Source organism: Mesoplodon mirus (genome assembly GCF_964341445.2).
Source record: "Mesoplodon mirus genome assembly, chromosome: 3".
Taxonomy (NCBI): domain Eukaryota; kingdom Metazoa; phylum Chordata; class Mammalia; order Artiodactyla; family Ziphiidae; genus Mesoplodon; species Mesoplodon mirus.
This window is the reverse complement of record NC_138978.1, coordinates 61,400,068-61,425,741: the sequence shown is the minus strand read 5'-3', so window position 1 is coordinate 61,425,741 and position 25,674 is coordinate 61,400,068. Positions and strand designations below refer to the sequence as shown.

Below are 25,674 nucleotides of genomic sequence, written 5' to 3'. Positions count from 1 at the left end.
AATGTTCAGCTAACTGCTTAACCTCTCTGAGCCTCATCTCTTCATCTGCACAGTTGGAATAACAGTTTTATAGGGCTGCAGTGATGAGTAAAATCCTTATTGCAGTGCCCAACTCACAATAAGCATCCAGTAAATGTTAGCTATATTATTTATTTTCCTGAAGTCACCTGGATTCAGTCACTGAGTTAGCCTCTTGTTATTATACCAGTATAGAAAAATGTGAGTCTCTAATCTAGAGAAATTTCTCCTATGGGATTGTTAAAGCCCAAGAGGAAGTAATCAACTAAGGTTGATTTTTTTTTTTTCTTTTTTAGTACAGGAGTCCCCCCTTATCCAACGTTTTGCTTTCCTTGGGGTGTTACCTTGGTCAACTGGGTCCAAAAATATTAAATGGAAAATTCCAGAAATAATTCTTAAGTTTTAAATTGCATACCATTCTGAGCAGTGTGATGAAATCTCACGTTGTCCAGCTCTGTCCCGCCCCAGATGGGAATCATCCACGGATCTGGCCTGTTAGTCACTTAGTAGCTCTCTTGGTTATCAGAACACGTCTTGGCTATCATAGTGCTTGTGTTCAAGTCACCCTTATTTTACATAATAATGGCCCAAAGTACAAGTGCAGTGATGCCAGCAATTTGGATATGCCAAACAGAAGCCGTAAAGTGCCTCCTTTAAGTGAAAAAGAAGTGAAAAGATGCAAGTTCTCGACTTATTAAGGAAGGAAAAATAATCCTATGCTGAGGTTGCTAACTTGTACGGTAAGAATGTATGTTCTATCCTTGAAATTGTGAAGAGGGAAAAAGAAATTTGTGCTAGTTTTGCTGTCATACCTGAAACTGCAAAAGTTACAGCTATAGAGTGTGATAAGTGCTTAGTTAAGATGCAAAAGGCATTAAATTTCCACAAGATATTTTGAAAGAGACTACATTCACATAACTTTTACTATAGTATATTATTATAATTGTTCTATTTTATTACTAGCTATTGTTGTTAATCTCTTGCTGTGCCTAATTTAGAAATTAAACTTTATCATAAGTGTGTATGTACTGGAAAAAAAATATAACATATATAAGGTTTGATACTATCCATGGTTTCAGGCACCCACTGGGGGGCTTGGAATATATCTCCCACCTGTAAGGGGGGACTACTGTGTAAGGCTTTGTTTTCCATTGAAGTCTAAATACTCTAAGGAAGGAAAAGATAATACGTCATTTAACCCTTATTATAATTGAGTTCCTTTGGTTTCTTTTGGAGACCAGGTTTTTAAAGACCAAGGAAAGGCACTATCCAGAGGGAAAGTGATACAGAAGAATGCTAGGGGCCTGCAGGAAAAGCCATACCTACTTCATGATTTGTCCTGCTGTGCCATCTGGGCATAATTTTGAAAACACATTGTTTCAGGATGAATCAATTTACTGATACACATATGAGAATTTTAGAGAACAAAAACAGGAAATTCCTGCATGGAGGGTGAAGTATTGCCTGGGCTGTGTTTCTTCATAAATAAATAAACCTTAATTACTGGGAAAGTTTAGCCAAAAAATCCCATTATTAAACAAGTTGGTTATGAAACAATTCAAACTTCAGTTGTGAGGTTTGATTCTTACTGCTTGATTTCTATATTTATAATGTTATATACTTTTTATTATACTTTTGTATTGACTATCTTCTCTAGAATTAAGGGATCTTTGTCTCCTTTGCTCACTGAGGTTCTACAAGTACCTAGCAAGTGTCTGGTGCATGGTAGAGGATATATGAATACTTCATGAACAACTTAAATGAATTACTGTCTTTTCATGGATACCTTTTTAAAAAGAAATTGATATTAAAGATTTACTGAAAAGCAGTTTGGCAATTTGCATCAAACATCTTTAAATGTGCTTAACTCTTGATCCAAAAAGACCTAAAGACATAAGGAGAGTTCATATACAAAGCTATTCAAAGAAGTTTATTGATAACGGAAAAAATGCAATAACCTAGATATTGTTTAAATAGAGAAATGATTAAATTATACTACATCCATAAACTGGAATGCACCCATTAATAGGTTTTTAAATTCAACAAGGTAGATTAAGTAAGAAAATCAGGATATAAAACAGTACATATACCACAGCATCAACCATTTAAAGATATGTGCCTAGGAAAAAAACTAGTATTAAATCCATTAAAATGTTAACAACACTTATTTCTAGGTTGCATATTACAACAGACTTGCATTGCTTTTACAAATAGAAAAAAAGAGATAAATTTTTGAAAAGATTTAATACTAGCACTTTCCCTAACACACTTTCCCTGTTTCTTCTTTAGTGTGTCTTAGAAAGGAATTTGTACCAAGAGAATAGTTTATGGTTCCTCTTAGCTAACATGTTAAACATGGATGCAAGCTTTCAGGGATATTTCATTTTAACTGGCATTTTTGCCTCTTAAGTGGTTTTCTCCCCCTTAGGAAACAAAGACTTTACATTTAGAATTGTTGCAGGGTAGCTGATGTTCCTGTTCCTTCTATGTGAGGTTTGCGGCCTTTACTTTTTTTTTTTTTTTTTGAGGTACGCGGGCCTCTCACTGTTGTGGCCTCTCCCGCTGCGGAGCCCAGGCTCCAGAGGCGCAGGCCCAGCGGCCATGGCTCACGGGCCCAGCCGCTCCGCGGCATGTGGGATCTTCCCGGACCGGGGCACGAACCCGTGTCCCCCGCATCGGAAGGCGGACTCCCAACCACTGTGCCACCAGGGAAGCCCCTCGGCCTTTACTTTTAAAGGAGAACATTTGTGGTCCTATACAGTAGTCCCTTGGTATCTATGGGGATTAGTTCCAGGACCCCCCCCCCCCACCGCAGATACAAAAATCCGAGGAAGCTTCAGTCCCGTAATTAAAATGGAGTAGTATTTTCCCATAACCTATGCACATCCTTCCATATACTTTAAATCATCTCTAGATTATTTATAATGCCCAATACAATGTAAATGCTATGTAAATAGTTGTAAATACAATGTACGTGCTATGGAAATAGTTGCTGGTGTGAGGCAAATTCAAGCTTTGCTTTTGGAACTTTCCAGACTTTTTTTCCCCAAATATTTTCTATCTATGGTTGGCTGAATCTGTGGATGTGGAACCCATGAATATGGAGAGCTGACTGTACTTAACCTGTAGGATATTTTAGTAAGCTGTTCCTCCACTTTGATGTATAGTTGACCCTAGAACAACACAGAGGTTGGGGTGCTCACCCTCCACACAGCCAAAAATCCCCGTATAATTTATAGTTGGCCCTCAGTATTCTTGGTTCCTCTGCATCCCAGTTTTGCACCCATGGATTCAACCAACCACAGATTGTGTAGTACTGTAGCATTTATTGACAAAAATCTGTGTATAAGTGAATCTGCAGAGTTCAAACCCATGTTGTTAAAGGGTCAACTGTAATTGGTTAAAGAAAGAAATTGATGAGATTACTGAGGGCTGGTGGTGAGTAAGAAAACTCGTGTTCTCCTTTAACTGCTGTTTACACACTAGCAATGAAACAAATCATGCTTCAGTTTCCTCATTTGTAAAATGATGCCAATTACACTACCAAATATGACTAATGTAAAGGTCAAACAAGCTTATATATAGTAGTACTTTGTAAGTGGTAAGTAAATGTTAATTATCAATTTGAATAATCTTGCTAAACAATTCTAGATTTCATTAAAATAGATTATCAACTAAATTCTGACTATTCTAAAATGGAATCTAAAGTCCTAAGAATTTTAAAAATATCAACTTAAAACAGAATACCTTAAATTTAAAAATTACTTTAAAAAAAGAGAACTGATAACCAGTATTGTAAATGATTCCCTTAATAATGTGTTTCTGAGATTTTGGCAGTAGGGGGCACCAAAAGAACTTCTTAGCTTGTCTGGCTCTTGGCATCTTCTACTTATTTGGTGTCCATCAATATTTATAATGTATGTCAAAGTGTTTTGAAAACATAAAACACAATTCCAAGATGTTGTATTATAGTAAGAATGATATTAATAATACTGTGATTACAATTAAGTACTTCAGTTCTGAAAAAAATATTTAATCTAGTGTAAGCTACCTGCAGTAAGGAGACATCTTCAGGATAATGGGGACACTATGGAGTATTATGAAAATTACTATAGATTTATTTTATTATTTGCTTACAATTGAGTCTATTTGGCTTTTATTGAACGATGTGTAAATGACTAGAAAATTAAACGAATAATATTAAGAGCAGGAAAATACCTAAAGATAATAGCTCAGCTAGATTTTATTGAGAAGAGAATTACGTAATCCCATGCATACTAAACAAGCACCCCCAGGTGGTTTTTATTGGTTTTTATGCCCTGGAATGTTTGAGAACCATTATATAAATTGTGGTCAGCCTTAACAAAATCATAGGAAAATGACAATTTAAATGTTATCACCTGCCCTAAAATAGTTTTGTCGATTTTGATAGAAATTAAGGAGAAACAAATATATACTTAGAAAAGAGACAGAAGTCAAAAGAGAAGCCTAAGAGATTAAATATATAAATACACTCACCTATTTCAGGAGTTTTATGAAAAAAGGGTGAACTCCAGGGCTGCCAGTACCTTTTAGCTTTTTCTTGACATCTTACTTGAAATACGTACTTAGTGTTTGGCTGCAAATAGAATTCTGACCGTTGCACGTATGTAAAATTGGTGTCAAATTCTTTAACCTAAAATGGATGAATAACCATAGTGAAATACCATAAAGAAATGATGCAGCGTGCTTTTAAAACAATTATTCCATTTAGCAGAAATGTATGGGACACTTATTATGTTCCAGGACCCTGGGAAAACAGAGAGGAATAGGCTACTTTGTATAAAAGATGGCCAAAGATAATCAAATACATGTTATTTAACCTTAAAAGTGAAATACATGTTGCTTAGTGTTTGACAACTCTTTCAAGCTTTTAAATATCAAGAAATTCCAAAATGTAATATATTCTTAATTTTGGAACAGCTGATTTTAATAGGATGGGAGAAGGGGACATAATTAGCAATTGTTTGAATTCAGTCTTTCTTCCTTCCTCTCTCTCTCTCTGCAGTTGCATATTTAGATCAATAATTCTTCCTGAATGATGAAATAATTTCACTTGTGAATGATGGCTTTTGGAAAAAATTACCTACAAACTAAGCTGTTAAATTGGTCCTTATTGCAGATCTATGCATTCTACAAGGATATATATATCCTTTCTCATATATATATGAAAAAACAAAACATTTAAGACTGTTGAAATGTGAAAATCCAATGGAAGATAAGCAAGAAAATAGCTGAGAGATAAACTTAAAAATCATTTTTCTGGGACTACAACCTGCTATATAATATAATGAAAAAGGACCCCCAGACAAGCTGGTTCAGATGGGAGAGAAAAACCAAGGCATTTACACAGCGCCTTAGTGTGTTGTAATAGTGGATCTACTGAAAAAAGTGAAGCACAATTGAAACGTAAACAAAAAAAAAGTCTAGAAATGCACTTATTCAGCAACTGGGAGAAAACAGTCACCACGAAAGAGAAAGTTAAAACTATCACAATTAAAACACACACACACACACACACACACACACAAACACACACACAAACAAGGTATACACGTCATTTAGAGATTCTAATGTTAAAACCCAGTCTTAACATAAATCTTTAAAACTTGCCATGCATTGAAAATGTAAAAATCATAAAAATATGTTTTGGGATATTGCGTTTCCTGAAAGATATCATTCAGAGTTTCCATAAGCCACATTTCTACCCACGGCCCTTGAAATTTTCTGCTTTTCTAAATATGACTGAAGGCCCCTAGAGTCTACTGGGATCCAGGAGAGATTTTTTTTTTTTAACCTCTTTATTGGAGTATAATTGCTTTACAATGGTGCGTTAGTTTCTGCCTTATAACAAAGTGAATCAGTTATACATATACATATGTTCTCATATCTCTTCCCTCTTGCGTCTCCCTCCCTCCCACTCTCCCTATCCCACCCCTCTAGGTGGTCACAAAGCACCAAGCTGATCTCCCTGTGCCAGGAGAGATTTTATTAGTGCCAAAAGTTTGACTTCCATATGCACCCTGCTTCATATGAGCTTCTTTTGTAGGGGAGTTGCTGATCTCCAATATGTCTCCTGCCATTATGTTTATAGATAAGTCCTCTAAGAAGAGAAATACCCTAAAGTACAGCCAGAGTTCTAAAATAGAAAGAAGAATTTTATGGAATTGTTAACAGCTGTTTCTACTAAGAGGCCAACCAGGTGCCTGCTTAGGGCCTTGCAAGCTGAAGATGGTACCTTCAGAATGATACTTTCAGAGGCTACAATGGACATTGAGAGAGCTGGACCTAACTGTGTTCCTATGCAGAGGGTATGGCCTCAAGGGCCAGAGATATAACTTTATTTTTATAGCAGCTGCTGTCTTTTTAGAGCCTCAATTCTGAAGGCATGAGGCCTGGAAACTTAATCTCCATCATTTTGAGGTACCTCTTTTCTTAGGGTTACACCTAAATTTCTGAGAGCATCCTTGGGTGAAGGGGAAAATCTCAACCTATTCAGAGTTCTATAATCCCAACTTCCTCTGACTCCCAACCTGGGGCATGGCCCAGATGAGGGGTCCTGCTCAGTAACCACCCAAGTCTAAACTCTTTTTGTTCTTCCCCCTTACCAACCTCTTCCCCTCACCCATTTCCCCCTCTCTCTGCTCAGAAATCTTTATCTAGTCTTTGGTGTGAGAGGGAAGGGGGATGGGGATTGAGAAAGCCAGTCATGACTAATCACATGTTCTTACAAGTCTTCTGTCCTATACTAGCATTTACACTTTTGAAATGCAAAGGCCAAGGATTTGAACCTTGGCTATCTGCCTGCTGTTCTATTAGCCATTCCAGGAAAAAAGTGAATGCTTGGTTTTGTGCAGCCCATGAGCTAAGAAGAGTTTTTACATTTTTTAAATTGTTGAAAGAAAGTCCAAAGAAGACTATTTCAGTGATGCATGGAAATGATATAAAATTCAAATTTCAGTGTCCAAAAGTAAAATTTTACTGGAACACAACAATGTCCATGCATTTACATATTGTCTATGGCTACTTTCATGATACAAATGCAGAGTTGAATAGTTGGGACAGAGATCTTATGGCCTGCAAAGCCTAAATTGTTTACTATTTGGCCCTTGAATAAAAAGTTTGCCAATACCCTGGTCTAGCTTAATCAGAGACTCGAGTCAATGTTAATCCATTCACCTGAACTTCTAGTCAAGCTTTCCCTACTTTACTATCACTGCTGTTGGCACCATTAAAGGCAAATAATAATAATACTAATAGCTAATGTGCCAAAATATTATCTGTGTGAACCAGACATTATAAATATCAATGGAAATACAAAAATGATTATGGAACAGTCCTGTCTTCCAGGGGCTCATAGTTAAAGGATGGGAAAATACACGTGTAAGCAGGTAAATACAAACAACATGGCAAATGTTCCTGAGATAAGGTACACAGAAGTGGGCAAGGATGCCAGGGAGGTAGGGAGACAGTCCATGAATATAACCAACAAGTAGATATTCTCCCCATGGTGTCAGCCTTGCAGATTCACCTGAAGGACTGGCTGATACCTCATAATTTATATGCAGCTTAGCTAAAAACAGCTGAAAACACCCTCAATGCACTGATTTTGATTTTCAGGTGGGCATCCTTGGCTCGACCACACCCGCTGCATGGCTCTCCTGGAGGTTAAGATGAAGAGGAACAGTAACAGCCAACATTTGCTGAACATTAACTCTATTCCAGGCTCTGGGCTAGCTTCTTCCATCATTTGATCATCCCTCAAACCATATGAGGTAGGTGCCTATCTTATCCCTCTTTTAGGTGTGGTAATAATGAGGCCCAGAGAAGCTAGGGAACTTGCCCAAGGCTGCACAACCAGAAAGTGGTAGAGCCAGGCTTTGAACTCCAGAGCCTATGTGCTTAGCCACAAGGCTTTCTGCATAGCTGTCTGCCACTTTGAAGTGAAGAGCTTCCCTCCATCAGTTATCTGATGCAGGCAGAGCTGAGGTGGAAGAGCAAATCGGTAGTCCTTTGTGTCTGCCCACTCTTCATGACTCTCGCTTCCTGTCTCCTTACAAGGAGGTAAAGACAACATTTTATGCATGATCCAGATGAAACTGACGGGTAACAAATGTAAAAAACAAAGCATCATTCTGGCTGTTACCAACTGGACTTGAGTCATCTGTGTGAGTAATTACATTTGGAGGAATCATGGTAAAAGGGATAGGATACAGATTTTGAATTGAAACTGGTTTCTTCATTTTCCAAACATTTTTGGGGTGCCCAAAGTGATGTAGGGTCTGTAAGAGGCACTAAGTTACTAACGCTGTAAGCTTGGAGAACCTGGCTTAAGCTCTTTTCAAGCCCTATGTCCTCATTTCGATGATGGAGCTGATACTACCTATCACAAAAGATTGTGATGAAGATGAAATTCAGCTCCTTCATTTGCCTGCTTCTGATAAAGAGAAGGTTTTGAAAAGGGAGCTCAGATTTACCTCTGAGTTACCAAGTCTCACAGTGGCATATGTAGCACCACCAAGGGGAGCAGAGAACAAGAATTTCAACAAGAAAACAGTTGGTTTCTGAAAATCTATTCAGAGATACTGATACTGTAACTCCTTTCTATTTTCTAAACATTCTTATAGCTTATTACTTCCTCCTAATTATGCCAAATAAAGAAATTTCATATCCTCAATATCATCCTATGACCCTGACACTACCCAGGTGTCTTATTAGAGTAAAGCCTCATCCACTCAAAATCTAGGATGAGAGTTTCATTTGGGTTGTTTTCAAATTTACCTAAATTCCACATATGCAAAAGATTGGCTGTGAAGTTTTTAATCTTGCTTGTCTTAGGCTTCAAGCATGGGGTTGCTGTGCACACAAATGCCGCAGTTATTTAGTCAACGAGTCCAGCAGGATCTTCATTTGGTTACTGACCAAATGTTGCAGAACACGGACTTGCATCCAAGTGTAATCTAAACAACTAAAAGGTCACATTTCTCATGTACATTAACAAGGGTAAATAAACAACTTGGCATCTGGGATTTCTTTTTAAAGAGCAGTCTTTAGAGTATGTCATGAAATCAGTATAGTTTTACCCTCATTTTCTTGACACTCTTTAAACATATTGTTCTACAGCAAAGCCAATATTGTTCATGTTCAGAATGATGAAGACTTTGGAGCCATGCTAATCACCAGAGAGTAAATACATATCATTTCACTTAACTCTCTGAAAACTGGTAAATTCATACATGACACATAACTATTAATTAAGCAAAGCCATAAACTCCATTCCTTAATTATTTTGACTAAATGGCAGTTCATTGGACTTAAAAATAATAAAATGGCATTTGTTTTCAAATACACTAAAACTGGTACTTTTTCTTCAGCCAGGCTAGTGTTACCCTGTAGTTCAAATTAGTGAGTTTTTATTATAATGTCCACAGGTGCTGTCATGTGATGTGATTTTATTAATGAACCTTGTACCTATGCCTCTCCTAAGACGCTTACTAACTTACCATTGGTATTTAAGGATGGTTAGTTTGCCTAGACATTCACTTTTTACCTTATGCTCATCTAAGACTAATATAGTAACAAATTTTACATTTTGGATTGCACATTTTTCATTTAAAAAGAGACACCCATAAATCTGAAGCTTTTTGAACAGACTTTATTTCCCTGGGTGGCTGTTAAATTTCAGCATAGAATACTTACATTTTATATTCATAATCACTGATATAAATTTCACCCTAAGAGACAGTGAATTACAAGGAGCTAAAGAGATGAATCCGTCCTAGTTGGACATTTGTCTATTTAGCAGTTTACAAAAGGCAAGAGACCTTTTCAGGAAACACCTCTCTATTTGGAAGCATCATTATTAAAAGTAGAGTGGTTTGAATATTACATGAACAATCAGATAAAAACATGTAAAATAGATCATTATACATCCACTGTGGTCACTGACTATTGGCTGGCTTTTCTATCACTCACTTACATGCAAAAGAATAGTGAAAGTTAGCTTACGTTCCAAGTTTGGTTTGTTGTAGCCTTGTATCTCATTTCACAGGAAACCTTTTCAATTGATGTTTGACTATTCCAGTGGATTACGGTTTTGGGCACTGTAGTATTTATATCCTCAGCCCTGGAAATAATGGATGCAGAAGGTATCACTAAAGAAAAACAAAAACAGAAATACAGCAGCTTAAAACTTGCCTAGGGAGAAATCAATATTTTTTCATCAATATTTAGACATGTTAAAACTCAAAGTACCAAAAAAAAAAAAATCTCATGGTCTAATTAACGTGAAATTTTTCTTGTTTTCTAATCTATTATGTAGGAGAAAACTGCTGTTCTTAAGTAAAATTCTATTCCACCCATTCTCTATTTCTGTTAAATGGAGAATCTTAAAATCTTGTCCTTTCCCACCTCATACTCCCCTGTATTCCGAACTAATGAAATTCTGAAGCCTGGCCTATTAACAAAATAATGTAAAAAGGAGGTAAAGAAGCTATCTCTTCTTTTCCGCATCTGTTTAGGGAGAAATGATGTTTTGCATCCTAAATTTAGTTCAGAGAATCTAATTTGGTAAGATGTAAAATTAAGATCGCTCACAATAATATTTTTATTCTCTTGTGTCATAGGGCAACTTGTATGAATATTTATATCTATTGCTAACTTGTTTTGTTATCTATTAAAATAAATCTGTACTTGAAAGTATGATTTGAACAAGGAGTCTCAGAAGACTCTAACACTTTACAAATTATTGCTGTGTTCTGTGATTATGATTTTCAAAAGGAAATTGACATTCTGATTGGTTATCTTACTAGTTATTTTTTGTACTAGGTGTAATGGTGTAACTGGAAGCTCTGTATTTCTAAACTGTGTAAATTCTTGTAAATTTGTTCTGTCTGAACAGAATAAAATCATGGGCACTTCCCATTTCTCCTATATGCATAGTAGAACAGTGAAAACCTATAACTTTGTTAGATGTATTACTTAACAAAGAACTCAAGAACCTGTATGTGTGTTTTTAGAGGCCATTATTACAGCTTAATATTCTCTATGAATTAGTTTCCTTTTTGTTTATTCTAAGTTTATAAAGTATTCTTTGGGAAATTTGTTTTATTTTCAATGAATAATATTATCTAAAATTATGTGCACAGATATATGATTTATAGAAAAATATAAAAATTTAAGATTTGCTTTCTAGTAGCACTGACCTAAAATAAAATCCTTGGGCTAAACCCAGTATAGAACATAAGTAGTAGTAGCAGGATTAATCTAATTAAAGAGCTTATCATACTGAAATTTTATCATCTGAATTCCATAGGTGGTTTCCTTTTGCTAGTTTAAGCTTCTTGTAATGAGAATCAGAATTCAGAGATTTCTAGAGTCAAGGAAGTGGATCTCCAGGGCTCTGAAACCACTTGGGACCATTTAAGCACCCTCAAGGCTACAAATTACCTACTCCCTCCTGTCTCCCACCTCTGAGTGTGACCTGCCACAGATGTAACAGCACAAGCATTCCGAGACCCTTTTGCAGAAAGAAATATTCTGGGGAGGAAGCAAAAGTCTGCTTAGTCCTATGAGAAACGCAGATAGAACAGTAAGTTGGGTTTAAGATAGAGTCTTAGCACAGAGCAGATCAATGCAATAGAGACCTGACGGTTTAGGTTTGAATGAACTTATATCTTTCAAATAAAAACATGTTATGTAATATGTACTTGAACATTAGTTTGTTACACAAGACTCAGAATGTTGAATTTTTGCTCTCATTGCTTTGGTTTCATACATTCCCATTAGATCTTACATTTTTTTAAAAAACCATCAATTCCATCGTAGATGCTATATCTTTAGTTCCCACTTATATTGAAATAAAGAACCATATTGTAGTTCTTTGGTGTCTTTCTAACAACATGTATTTACTTATAATTATTCAGTGGGGAGAACTAATGTTCAAAATGGCAGCCAGAAGGCACTGCGTTTTCCGTATTGAAACTTATTTCTCTATAAGAGAAGTTTAAGCATTCTTCTCACATGTCATTTTGGCAGTGTTACTGCACTATTAATTCAGCCCTGCCTTTCAGCATATCTTCCTAACTTAATTAAAGCCCGTTATGTGGAAATTGCTCCCAGCAGAGTCCTCTGTCTTCAGTTTCATAGAACAGTTCATATATCTAACTTGCAATTTCTCATTCTTAAAGTGCCAGAAATGAATATAGTTCATCCGTTAATAACCTAGGGGCTCTGCTGGGAGTAGCCTCCTACACTGTCAACCTGTGCTTTTCAACCTGAGTTTCTAAGAGTCTATTTTGGGATACTGAGAAAGGAGGAAGAGGAGGAGGTGGAGTAACTCTAAACAAGAGGCTCCCTGGTTCAGTGTGAAAAGCAGATTTGGAGGTGACAGCCAGATGAGATTTTCCCTTTATGGGAGGTGGGGTGGTGGTTAACTACAGCAAGCCGGCGAGTCTGAGATGACATCTGGCTCTCCTCCTTACTAGCTATGTGCTTTGAGCAAATTATTTTATCTCTTTCTTCATCTATAAAATGAGCACAGTAGTACCATGCATGATTGTTTTCAGAATTAAATGTGATTTGCATGTTAATTGTCTGGAACACTATAGGTGTTCAATAAATGGATGCAATGACACTAAGATCATAATAAGATAACAATGGTAATAATAGCAGTAATACTAAGAGTAATAATCTAGTTCCTAAAAATGATACTGCCAAAATGATACTGAACACGATAGCCTTTAAACGTCATTAATCCATTGAGGGGAACCTGTTTTTAAGATAAGGGCATGTTATGGCTATATCCTACCTCAAAATGTAAACTTACAAAAATGTGGAGAACTATAACTCCAAGAATATACAGTACCATGGAGTTACTATTCATCACCATAGTCAGCAGTGTTTGTTTTCAAAGCCAATATTCATAGCATAAGGACAGATTTTTAGACCAATCTTATTAGTTGAGATAGTTCAGTTTAGTTGAGATGTTGAGATATTAGTTCCAACAGAAGACCCCAGTAGTCCCCAAAGGATACCCGTGTTGTGCCCCAAGAGGTGTCACATCCCCTAGAACATTAATCAGCAGGAAAGTTGTCAGACACATTGCAGTGTGCTTTAAATAAAGACTGAGGATAGGAGTTGAGGATACTAGAACTAGAGGCTTCCTAGCTCTGCAAACTCAACTTCTAATGCCACCTAGCCTTGGTTTCCTCATGTGTAAATTATAATCTCTTCTACAAAATAGGACTGTTGTGAGGGTTAAATAAGATAATGTATGTAAAAGCAGTTAGCACTGAAGAAAGTGTGCCATAAATGTTAGCTACTTAAATCATCTTTAATAGTAAAAACAGGAATAATTGGCACTAGAATCTCCAAAGAGAAGGTGATTCACACTTCGTGCTCTTTGGCTGTACTCTGGCTTTAGGACTAGGATATAGTTGTAAAAGGCTCAAGGGCGATCACTTTTTGGAAGTTATCTTAAGGAAAAAAACAACTACTATGCAAAAATTCAGCCAAAAGGTTGTCCATGGCAGTGTAGTTTATGATGGTGAAGCATTGAGAACAATAATAAGGGACTAATTAAAGATATTAATTAAAAATAAGATTATAGATTAAATTAATAGAAATATGTATTCTATATTATTATTTTTTTAAAAGGCAAGTTCTAAAATACCTGAAGCAAAAAGTGTTAACTTTTGTTGAATCTGGCTGGTGTATATAGAGATGTCTACATAATTCTCCACAATTTTCTATGTTTTTTGTAGAACTTTTCAAACAACATCAAACAAAAACATAACTTCCAAAATAGCATATACAGTAGAATGCTTTAGTATGCTGTACTTCTCACAACATAAGACTCATCACACTTTATTATAATCCTTATTTCTTTCCCTCTTCCCTGGTAGATTGCAAGATATTTAGGACAGGAAGCATCTTCCTTGTCTATCTCATTCTCCCTAGCCCTTAGAACAATGGTTAAACATAAGAAGTTCTCAGTAAATATTGTGAAAAGACATACCCCATGTAGAAATAAGACTGGAAGAATATACAACACAATGGCAGCCTTACTTATCTTTGGCTTGTCTCAGGCAATGGTTTATGGGTAATTCTTGTTTTCTGTATCATGATCTTCAGGAATTTTAGGGATACTTTTTTCAGATCTCAACTTCATTTGATTAGGTCAGAACAAATTAGTTGTTTATTTGTAAAGCCATTACAGAATTTCTTATTCTTTACCTATATCGTCCAGATGAATTTGCACTTGTTTTGACTTCTCCGTGCCCAGTACATTTGAAGCTTGGACCCAAACCAAATACTTCTTGCCGCCTGGCAATGAATCAGTGGAGATGTTAATATAACTTGAAGTGAGATACTCTTGCTCTTCTTCTGTCTCTAAACTTAAAAAAAAGATTATGATCACCAATTATGTTGGTTTGAATTCATTATTCCTCAATTTTTTTGATGCTATCTTTTTAGCTAGCTTTCAGAAGGCAACCTTTTACTTAAAAATGAATCAGAATTGGTTTCACTTTTAGAATTTTTTAAAACAAAGTCAAGACCATCCAGGGCCACAGTATGACTTTCATGGGCCCTAAGCACTTTTGCCTTCATAGACCCCTTCTTCCATTAACATAAAAAAGTTTATATGTGTGTAGGTATGTTTATGTTTATATGTATATATATATATATATATACACACACACATATATTCATATAGATTATGTTTCACAACTGCTGATATAAAAGCAACTATATTAATATCACATATTAAACCATTTTCTTTGACCTAATTGTTCATTTTTTCCTGTGATTTTAAATGCAATTAAACATCTTGTAGACTCCTGAAAGTATGGTGAGCCCTGGGTACTGTGCCTACTGTACCTCTTTGGGAAGGGCAGCTGTGGACATGGCTTGAAGTAAATGAGCTCCCTCTGAGAAGGAGCATTGCACAGGGGTTCCATGCAAGGGCTTTGTAATAAGGAATGCTAACTTCATGGTAAATAAGTATTCAAATGTGAAAATAAGAGAATGGCAACTATGTGTAAGTAGTAAGTAGGGCATCTTTGAATATTTTCCAGTTAGAGAAAACCACATACATGTTGTTAATTTGTTTGTGGCTAACTCTTTTATCACACGTATTGAGACCACAAGTCAAAATGGAAGTGTATTCTCAAACCGACATTAACCATAGCTACTAGGCAATTGAATTCTTCTTTTAAAGTCTACCCCTCATATCAGCACCTAGACCACAAAGCACTATTTTAGATGAAGAATCTAATTGTAATGACTGACTATATACTTTAGGACAATTTTTGCATACAACTGTATGTTACAAAGTTGTTTTTTTTTTTTTTTTTGCGGTACGCGGGCCTCTCACTATTGTGGCCTCTCCCGTTGCGGAGCACAGGCTCCGGACGCGCAGGCTCAGCGGCCATGGCTCACGGGCCCAGCCGCTCCACGGCATGTGGGATCTTCCCGGACCGGGGCATGAACCCGTGTCCCCTGCAACAGCAGGCGGACTCTCAACCACTGCGCCACCAGGGAAGCCCGAGAAGTCAGTTTTTAAAAAGACAGATCCAATAGGTTTTGCTGATCAGTTGAATGGGGGGCGTGTTAGAGAGGAATCCAGGAGGACTCCAATGATTTTAACCTGAATACTGCAAAGGATGGTGTTACCACTTACTGAGATAGGGAATGCGAGTCTGGGGAAAGGAAACTGGGTATTTGGTTTTGAAAGTGTTAGCTTGAAAATACCTTTTGGACATCTAAGAGGAAATATTGAGTAAGATGTGAAATAAATGATGGCTGCATTTCAGGAGAGATATCTGGACTGGAGATATAGATTAGGGAGTTTTACACCATAAATTTGGGTGAGATCTTTTAGGTAATGAGTGTAGATAGAGATAATAAGAGGTCCTAGGATAGAGCTCTGGGTCACCATTACTTTACTGGAATAGAGGGGAATTGGCAAAAGAGACTGAGAAAAAGCATCCAGGAAGGTAGGAGGAGAACCAAAAGGGAGTGCTGTCCTGGAAGCCAAAAGAAGGAAGTAAAAAGCTAAGTTAAATGTTCCTGATAGTAAATCCTCCTGATAAGGAGGGTGGGGACTGAGAATAAACCATTGCATCTGGCAGTGGGGAAGTCATTAGTGACACTGCTAAGACCTGGAGGTGAAGGGTAAAAACTTGACTAGATTAAAGAGACGATGAAAAGAGAGGAAGTACAGGCAGAAAGTACAAACAACTCTTTTGAGGAGTTTACCATAGAAGGAGCAGAGAAATAGATTAGTGGAAGGCAAGGACCAAGGGAGGGTTGTATTTTCAAGAGAGCAGATGCTACATCATCTTTGAAAGCTGATGAGGAGATCCAGTAAAGATAGAAAAGGTGATGATATAGAAGAAAGAGAGGAGTATTGTTGGAGCAATGTCCTCTAGTAGGCAGGCAGGGTAAGATCTAGTACACAGTGGAGAGCTGGCATCAGGGCAATGGTAGTTCAGCCACAGTACTAGAAGGGAAGACCAAGTATGTGGGTACAGATGTCAGTGTGTCAGCAGATGAGGGAGGCTGTGGTATTTCTCATTACTCCTATTTTCTCAATGAAATAGAAAGCAGGTCATCAATAGAGTGAAGAAGGGGAGAAGATGTTAGAGACCAGAGATGAGATAAAGAGTAATGAAATAATTACCCGGTTAGTGGGGGAGTGACTTGGCCAGTGAAGTGTAGTAGGACTACTGGGTGGCTACCTGGGTCCAGTTGAGGTGAGTGGTCATGAATATAAAGTAATATCAGTCAGTAAGTTTGTGTTTGTCCCCAGCCACAATTAGCTCTCCTAGCACTGGTGCAGAATCAGTGAGGAGAGGGATTTTAACATATGAACTGGTTATTGAACTCAGTAGAAATATAACATCACAGCCTCAAATATATTTGGAATTATATCTAAGAACTCTGGTTATAATGAATATGCATATGAAGAGGGAGATGTGGCAAAAACAAGCAGGCCTTATGAACTGGAAGAGTAGGCAGTTGTTTTTAGGGGTCTCATTAAAACTAAAAGACCCTATTGGTCTTTCATAGTACCTGAAAATTCTACCATTGGTGCTGTTCTAAACAGTTTATAAACTTGTCATGCGCAGACATGTTGCATACTTTAAAAAATTGTCTAGCATTTAACATAGTTCCAAGAAGACATGAAATACTAAATAAATATTTGTTAAATTGACTTGAATAAAATAGAATGAAGGGCCATCATGCACTTATTTTCATTCAACAAGTTATTTGTTGAGTAGACGGTACTGTGCCAGACATTGCAAGAGTATCCAAGATAAAGAAAGAACATATTTACATGAAGCTATTGAGCATAATGGGACAACAGTAAGTAGATATTTATTAGCAGAGATTCTTTTTTTTTTTTTTCTATCACCACCCACTGGTACATAGCAAAATACAAAGGGGTTGAGGAGTGTATGTGAATGGACATGCAGCTCTGCTGCTGGGGTCACCACAAAGGTTCTGGGGAGAAAGAAGACTCTTGAAGCAACACAGACACAATTCCTCTACTTTACAACTTCAATCCAACACCAGACGGAGGCCCTGATGGCCCCTATGCTGCCATAGAGGGAATGCCATCTTTCTGCCACTGTGGAAACAAGTGGGTGGGCTTAGGTGAAATGCCTCTCTCTATACGTGATTTTACTGGAAAACAGAACCACATGAGTTGGAAGTGAAACCTTGCAAATGCTGATCTCTACATATCTGCCCAAGTGGAAAATACCCTGAGAACCCAGGATCTAGAAAAGGTTTTTTAAATCTGATACCACTTCAACCACAAAATTCATTATAACTCACCTTTTTCTTAGGGGGAAAGGCCTTCTTAACCATAAGTTAGAAAAATGGATTTCTCTAATTTTTCTCAAGTCGTGGGTGCAGTTTTAATTAATTGTAAGACAAACAGATGTTCATTTTCTTTTCCAATTTGTCTGTGCTTATAGGAGCTCATTCTTTGAATTTGCTAGAGGAGAACATTTGTTCTTATGGTAACCCTTCACATCTTTTCTGATAACATATGATAAAGTTTTTTTAAAAATGATAAAATTCCATTAATCTGGACTCAATCAAGTCAGAATTTGGGTTAGGTTTGCCTGAGTTTGGCTATAATTTGTTCTTGGCTTCAGAAAAGCCAGTAAAAAACGTTTTTTTAATATATAGGACCTTGTAGTATTATTAGTTAACTAGATTGTGAAGGGAGGATGCAGGAAATGTTTATTTCTAGTTATCAGAATAATCACTCAACGAGTGTTTATTGAGCGCTTACTATGCGCCAGGCCTCATCCTGGGCTCAAGCAATATAGCAATGAACAAAACAAACAAAAATTCTTGCCCACATTGGGTTTACATTTCTAGTTTGAATAAATGAGTGACTTTACTACTGACATATGTACAACAGCTAGAAAATTAGTCTTACTTATTAGAGCACATTTAACAATCTTCCTAGATAGTCATCTGTCCAAAATTACTGTTACTAGAAAATAACATAAATAAAGTTATTGTTTATAATATCCTGTAAGTGATCATTTTTTATGGCTTTACATTAATCTTGTCTCCCAAATCAGTTAGGTTTTGATTTAGGAACAAATCAAACAAATCTAGAGAACCAGCCTTGAGTTTCACCCTAATGTTCTAATATTCTAACATCGCCTTTTTGTCAGTTTCTAAGCATTTCCTATTTGTGAGCCTTTTCTTATAATTTGCTTTCTTGTAAGTTTTATAACACTTAGTATGGTATTACTTATACTCATTTCTCAGGAGGCTGAGGCTTAGCAAAGCTAAACAAATTTACCAAGATCCCTCAGCTAGCAATTGTGGCAGATACTATTAGATGACAGTACTGAACTCCACCCATAACACCCCTCTCTGAGGTTCCCATCCTGACAGAGTAGACATGTAACTCAATTCTGGCCAATGAAATGCAAGTGGAAGTCCATGGGAGAATGTCCTTTTCCCTTCACCTCTTTCCTTCCTGAAACTTGGATGAGAAGCCTGGATGTGTAGCATCTGAGGATTAAGGCCAACACACTAAGGCTGCAGAGGAGAAAGGTGGAAAGAGCCTGGTTCCTTGGGGTATCATTAAATTAACATGCTAGCTCTGTACTACCTTCCACTATGGCCTTGTCTGTTTAAGTCACTGCACTTGGGTTTTCAGATATTTGTACCATAAAAGACCTCTAAATGATAAGTCTCAGAACTGGAATTCAGACATAAAACTCTGAAGCCTGCACTCTTTCCAATGGATATTTCTGACAGTTTGCTCTTTAATAAATCTATTCTTAAGACTTTCAAAGTGACTTTTTGGGTACTGAGAACAATTTCAGTACTCATAACTACTGCAAGTATTCCTCACTTGATAAAGAAGATGTGTCCCTCAAAAACCATGTGTAAATAATTTAGACAGATATAATTGTTAATGCGTTAATAGCTTTTAAAAGAGATATATAATAATCTTATAAAATATTAGGAGAACATTTTTATGATACTAAATAGGAAATTAGGGGTAGCCAACAGGTCGCCAACAGGCACGTGAAAAAATGCTCAACATTGCTAATCATTAGAGAAATGCAAATCAAAACAACAATGAGAGGGGCCCTGGCAGTCCAGTTGTTAGGACTACACGCTCTCATTGCCGAGGGCCTGAGTTCAATCCCTGGTCAGGGAACTGAGATCCCACAAGATGTGCGGCATGGCCAAAACAAAACAGAACAAAACAATGAGATACCACCTCACACGTGTCAGAATGGTTATTATCAAAAAGTCTACAAATAACAAATGTTGGCAAGGATGTGGAGAAAAGGAAACCCTAGTACACTGTTGATGGGATTGAAAATTGGTGCAGCCACTATGGAGAACAGTATGGAGGTTCCTCAAAAAACTAAAAATAGAACTACCATATGATCCAGCAATTCCACTGCTGAGTATATATCAGAAGCAAGTGAAAACACTAATTCAAAAAGAGACATGCATTCCAATGTTCATAACGGCATTATTTACAATAGCCAAGATATGGAAGCAACCTAAGTATCCATCAACGGATGAATGGACAACGAAGATGTGGTATATATACATATATATATATATATATATATATATATATATATATATATATATATATATATATACACAATGGAATATTACTCAGACACAAAAAAGAATGAAACTATGCCATTTGTGTGTTTTTTTTTTTTTTTTTGCTCTACACGGGCCTCTCACTGCCGTGGCCTCTCCCATTGCAGAGCACAGGCTCCGGACGCGCAGGCTCAGTGGCCATGGCTCACAGGCCCAGCCGCTCCACGGCATGTGGGATCTTCCCGGACCGGGGCACAAACCCGTGTCCTGCATCGGCAGGCGGACTCCCAACCACTGCGCCACCAGGGAAGCCCGAAACTATGCCATTTGTAACAACATGGATGGACCTAGAGAGTATTATGCTTAGTGAAATAAGTCAGAGAAAGACAAATACTCTGTTATCACTTATATGTGGACTCTAAAAAATAAAACAAATGTATGTAACAAAACAGAAACAGACTCACAGATATAGAAAACAAACTAGTGGTTACTAGTGGGGGGGGGCAAGATAGGTGTATGAGATTAGGAGATACAAACTATTATTTATAAAATAAATAAGCAACAAAAATATATTGTACAGCACTGGGAAACACAGCTATTATTTTGCAATAACTTTAAAGGGAATATGACCTATAAAAATATTGAATCATTATGTTGTACACCTGAAACTAACATAATATTGTAAATCAACTATACTTCAATTAAAAAAAGCAGTATGGCAGTTCCTCAAAAGTTTAAACTGGGTTACCATATGACCTAGCAATTCTATTCCTAAATATCAATATATGCTCAAGCAAAATGAAAACATATGTCTATACATAATCTTGTACATGAATGTTAGTAGAGCATTATTCATAGTAACCCCAAAAATAGAAACAACCCAAATGTCCATCAACTAATGAATAGATAAATGTGATATATTCATAAAATAATGGAACATTAGTCAGCCATAAAAAGGAATGAAGTTCTGATACATGCTACACCATGGATGAACCCTGAAAACCTTATACTAAGTGAAAGAAGCTAGTCATGAAGACCACAAATTGTATGATTCCTTTTATATAAAATGTCCAGAGTAGGCAAATGCACAGAGGATGCCTAGGGCTGGGAGGGTTGGGGGGAGATGGGGAGCAACTGCTAATGGAGATGGGGTTTCTTTCTGGCATGAAGAAAATGTGCTAATATTGTGGTAATGGTTGCACAACTCTTTGAATATACTAAAATCATTGAATTGTGCACTTTAAATAAGGTGAATTGTATGGTATGTGAATTATACTCAATAAAGCTGTTATATTAAAAGAAAAAGAATTAACCAACTAATCAAGATCAGTGGATCCATGAGATAGTAAAAGCTGCAGGATATAGCAAAACTTAGGCATTCTCTGTCAATCTGGCACTACCTAACTTTTCTTTGAGCTTAAACTGTGGTGTTTGCTCCCATACTGCCCTCATTTTCACATTCCTAAAGTTGCCTTTGCAATGAGATTCTTGTCCTCATGGACTCTTATCATCTCAAGGGGACTACTTTATCCCAGAGGCAAGGAGGATTGGTTAAGTCTTGGACACCTGTTAGAATCCTGGCTCCCTTATGTCTAAGGGGAAGTAACATAAGCTCTGTAAAGGGGACAATTCTAATAGTTGCTGAGCAAGGTTAAGCTGAGGATTGCAGATGTAAGGCACATGAAGTACGGAGCGCAGTGCTTAGTATATTATATATTTGACAACACAACCCATCACTGATCTCAGTGTTTCCATCGTCCCTTTGCTACCTGACCATACCTCTACTTAGCGAAAGATGTGAGCTTCTTACCCATGACATGTAGCCAGTAACCCCAGGCTTAGCAATGTATTCATAAAATCTGTCTAGTTTTTACCCAAAATGTCTGGAACATAGAGGTATTACTTTTTATGTTTCACTTAATAAAGTTATTCTGAGTACCTAACAACTGGAGAGAGAGAACAAGATTGGAAGGTTATTCTTTCCCATAATGATGAGACCTGGATAGCATCTCTCAAATATGCCCTGTGATCTGGGTTCCCACGCACCTTCAGCAGAAAAGACTAAACTAGGAAGAAAGCAGTCAGGCCACCCCAGATTTAAATCCCATCTCTCCCTCTCATAGCTGTGTGGCCCTGGATGCACCACCTAACCTAGCTAAGCCTCAGTCACCTGTCTACAAAAATCGGAAAAATAATCATATGTACCACACAAGGTTGTATAGGGGATTAAATGAGGTAGCACATATAAAGCTTTTGGCCCAGTGCTTGGCAAACAGTAGGAGTCCAATAAATAATTTTTTTAAGTATAAAAGAAAAAGTAGTTTGTGAAACTTTTGAGAATTACTAGAGAAAACGTGTACTTCAAATACAGTTGACCCTTGAACAACATGGGTTTGAACTGCGCAGGTCCACTTATAGGTGGATTATTTTCAATAAATATATTGGAAAAATTTTAGGAGATTTGTGACAATTTGAAAAAACTCACAGATGAACTGCATAGCCTAGAGATATCAAAAAATTAAGAAAAACTTAGGTATGTCATAAATGCATAAAATATTTGTAGATGCTAGTAGATACTAGTCTATCCTTACATAGGCATAAAGTGAGTGATATTTAATATAAAATTTATAATGTGTTACTTTCTTACTGTTCTATAACTTTGCTTTCAAAGAATTACATTACCGTACAGTATGCCTGTTTTTCCTAATCAGAGAAACTGCGTATCGGCCTATCATTCACAGGTAAGTGGTTTTTTAAAAAATGTAACAGTTTCCAATGCTGTATTATGAATATGACTGCAATATTGTATGCCATAAAAATTTTATAATGATTCATTCATTAGTGTATAGGCTAGGCTACTATGAAGCAATCATATCAGTTATACTAGGCTATTATAAAGCAATCATATTGCTGCTTCTTCCCTATCAATGCATGAATTGTGACACCTGTAAATAAACATGAATTTCTTTTTCACATGATCTTTTCATTTTTGATATCAGTAGTAAGAGATGATTAATCTTGTAAACAGACAACATTAACTTAGAGTATCAAGAAATACAGTACAGTATTATAAATGTATTTTGTCTTCCTTATGATTTTCTTAATAACATATTCTTTTCTCTAGCTTACTTTATTGTAAGAATACAGTATATAAGACATATAACATACAAAATATGTCAATCAACTGTTTATGTTATCAGTAAGGTTTCTGGTCAACAGTTGAGTACTAGTAGCTAAGTTTTGGGAGAGTCAAAAGTTACACGAAGGGGTCAGCACCCCAACCCCTGCGTTTTTCAAGGATCAATTGTACAAAACTAAAGACATTCTTTTTTTTTTTTTTTTGCTGTACACGGGCCTCTCACTGTTGTGGCCTCTCCCGCTGTGGAGCACAGGCTCCGGACGCGCAGGCCCAGCGGCCATGGCTCATGGGCCCAGCCGCTCCGCGGCACGTGGGATCCTCCCGGACCGGGTCACGAACCCGTGTCCCCTGCATCGGCAGGTGGGCTCTCAACCACTGCACCACCAGGGAAGCCCTAAAGACATTCTTTAAAAAAAAAAATAAATGAAACAAAACAAGGATAGGGTGACCAACGTAGCCCAGTTTGCCCACAATTTTTCCCCCAAATTAATGGTATTATTTCCATCTTTAACACTAGCAAAGGAGTCCAACACAGACTGACATACGTGGATATAGTTTAGATGTAACAGTGAAACATTTATTTTTTTTAAGGGATAGAAGAGAGTTTTATTCAAGCCAAACTGAGGACTATAGCCCAGGTGACAGCCTCAGTAGCTCTGAGGAACTGCTCTAACAGTGAAACATTTGAACTATGTACATTCAGGAAGGAAAATATTTTTTTCACATCAACCTTTTCCTATTTTGCAGTTTCTGAATAGCAGAAACTAAAGACACATTTCTCCCAATTTAATTTAGTATGAAGTAATATAACTTTTATGATCAATTATTTGTCTTTAAGCATAAAACTTAAGAGATTTTGGCTGCATGGTTGTCTGGCTCCTGAAGTCTGGTTATTATTAGAACGTAACAAAAGAGCATTTCCACAAAGCCCTCCTCAACTCCAATTAGAAAATTATTACTTTCATTCAATTATTACTTTCAGTTTTAAAATTGAAAGTCCTGTGTCCTGATAGCTCCCTTAGTCTCAGGCAAACCAGGGAAGATGGTCAGCCTACACAGACACCAAATTTAAGATTTGGGGGTCATTATTAATAATAATAGCTTCCATGAATATAGTGCTGACTATGGACCTGGCACAGTGATACACAATTAAAAAGCCAAATTCCACTTAAATAATTAAAATTACCCTGTGCATTAGGTTTTATTTTTAAACCCATTTTAAAGATAAAGAAATGGCAATTTGGAGAGATTAAAATTGCCTAAACCCTAGAAGAAGGATGGAGCTGGGATTTGAGCAAAGATCCTTTTAAAACTGTGCTGTGCTGTATCCCATCAGGCCCTTGCCCCCAATTACCTCCAATGAGTAAAAAGAGTAGAAAGGTTATGGAAAACATTGTCCCACAGAGTGAAAATATTAATGGCCTGAAAAGGGTTTTGGTAGCTTCCTTGATCATAATTAGGGAGTTGGGATAAAAAGGATGCATTTAATATTTAAAGTTGATTTCTTGGATCTCTGCTGGAGGCACAGCATGGGCTGGACTGGAGTGGAATTGCTCAGGTTAGACTGTTAGGAGGGAACCTACCTCTGCACGTACACCACATACTTGGTGTCTATGTAGGTGGGCTTCCCAGGGTTCCAGGTACAAGTCATGTTGCCTGAATATTCATAAATGACACAGGTTACTTTGTCAGGGACATCTGGTGGATCTGCAACAAAATATATCACTTAGGAGCATAGAAACATAAAGATTTTTATAGTTAGTTGATAAACTTTCCATTTTATTTGGAAAACCAGGCCAACTGGTACACAACACCTGCCCCATTCCATCCCTACCAGCTCACCTTGCAACCCACTTTGCCCTCAAACATTGCTACTTTCCTCCATATACTTTACTATATTCTCCTCTCCTATGGAGATACTAAGGTGATCAAGTTCCTCCCATCCAAAAAGAAAATTCCTCTCCAAATTGTCTCCCCTCAGCTGCCAACGTATCTTTCTCCTTTTCATAATAGCTTTTTTTTTAAAAGTCCATTATACTGGTCTTTTTCCTCAACTCCCATTTACTCTTGAACCCCAAACAATGAAGATTCAGACCAGCAATTCCACAAGAACCACTGTTGTTAAGGTCATCGTGACTTTCTAGTCCACAAATCCCATGATTTCTGTGAAGTCATCATTGAGCTTGACCTCTGCAGCATTTGCTATTTTGGTCACTCCCACCTTGAAATCTCTCTGCCTTTTGGCTCTTGTGAAAGGGTTCTCCATGGTGTTTTTCTTCTACTCTGGCAACTATCTACTTCTCCAGCACCTATTCCACTACCCACTTTAAAAGTTTGGTGTTCATACATACAGTGGAGTATTA

At 37.0% G+C, this 25,674-nt stretch overlaps 1 protein-coding gene across 1 annotated transcript in view; it reads right to left on the bottom strand.

The window, feature by feature from the left end:
• Positions 1-25,674, bottom strand: part of IL23R (interleukin 23 receptor) — a gene marked incomplete at its 3' end in the record, with an annotated part of 59,090 nt that overhangs the window by 17,535 nt on the left and 15,881 nt on the right. The window contains exons 3-6 of the mRNA XM_082612929.1: positions 24,895-25,018; positions 14,293-14,453; positions 10,066-10,211; positions 4,537-4,693 (exon numbers count right to left, since the gene is read on the bottom strand). Of these exons, the coding sequence (XP_082469055.1) occupies positions 4,537-4,693; positions 10,066-10,211; positions 14,293-14,453; positions 24,895-25,018 (588 nt within the window). The remainder of the gene's footprint in view (positions 1-4,536; positions 4,694-10,065; positions 10,212-14,292; positions 14,454-24,894; positions 25,019-25,674) is intronic.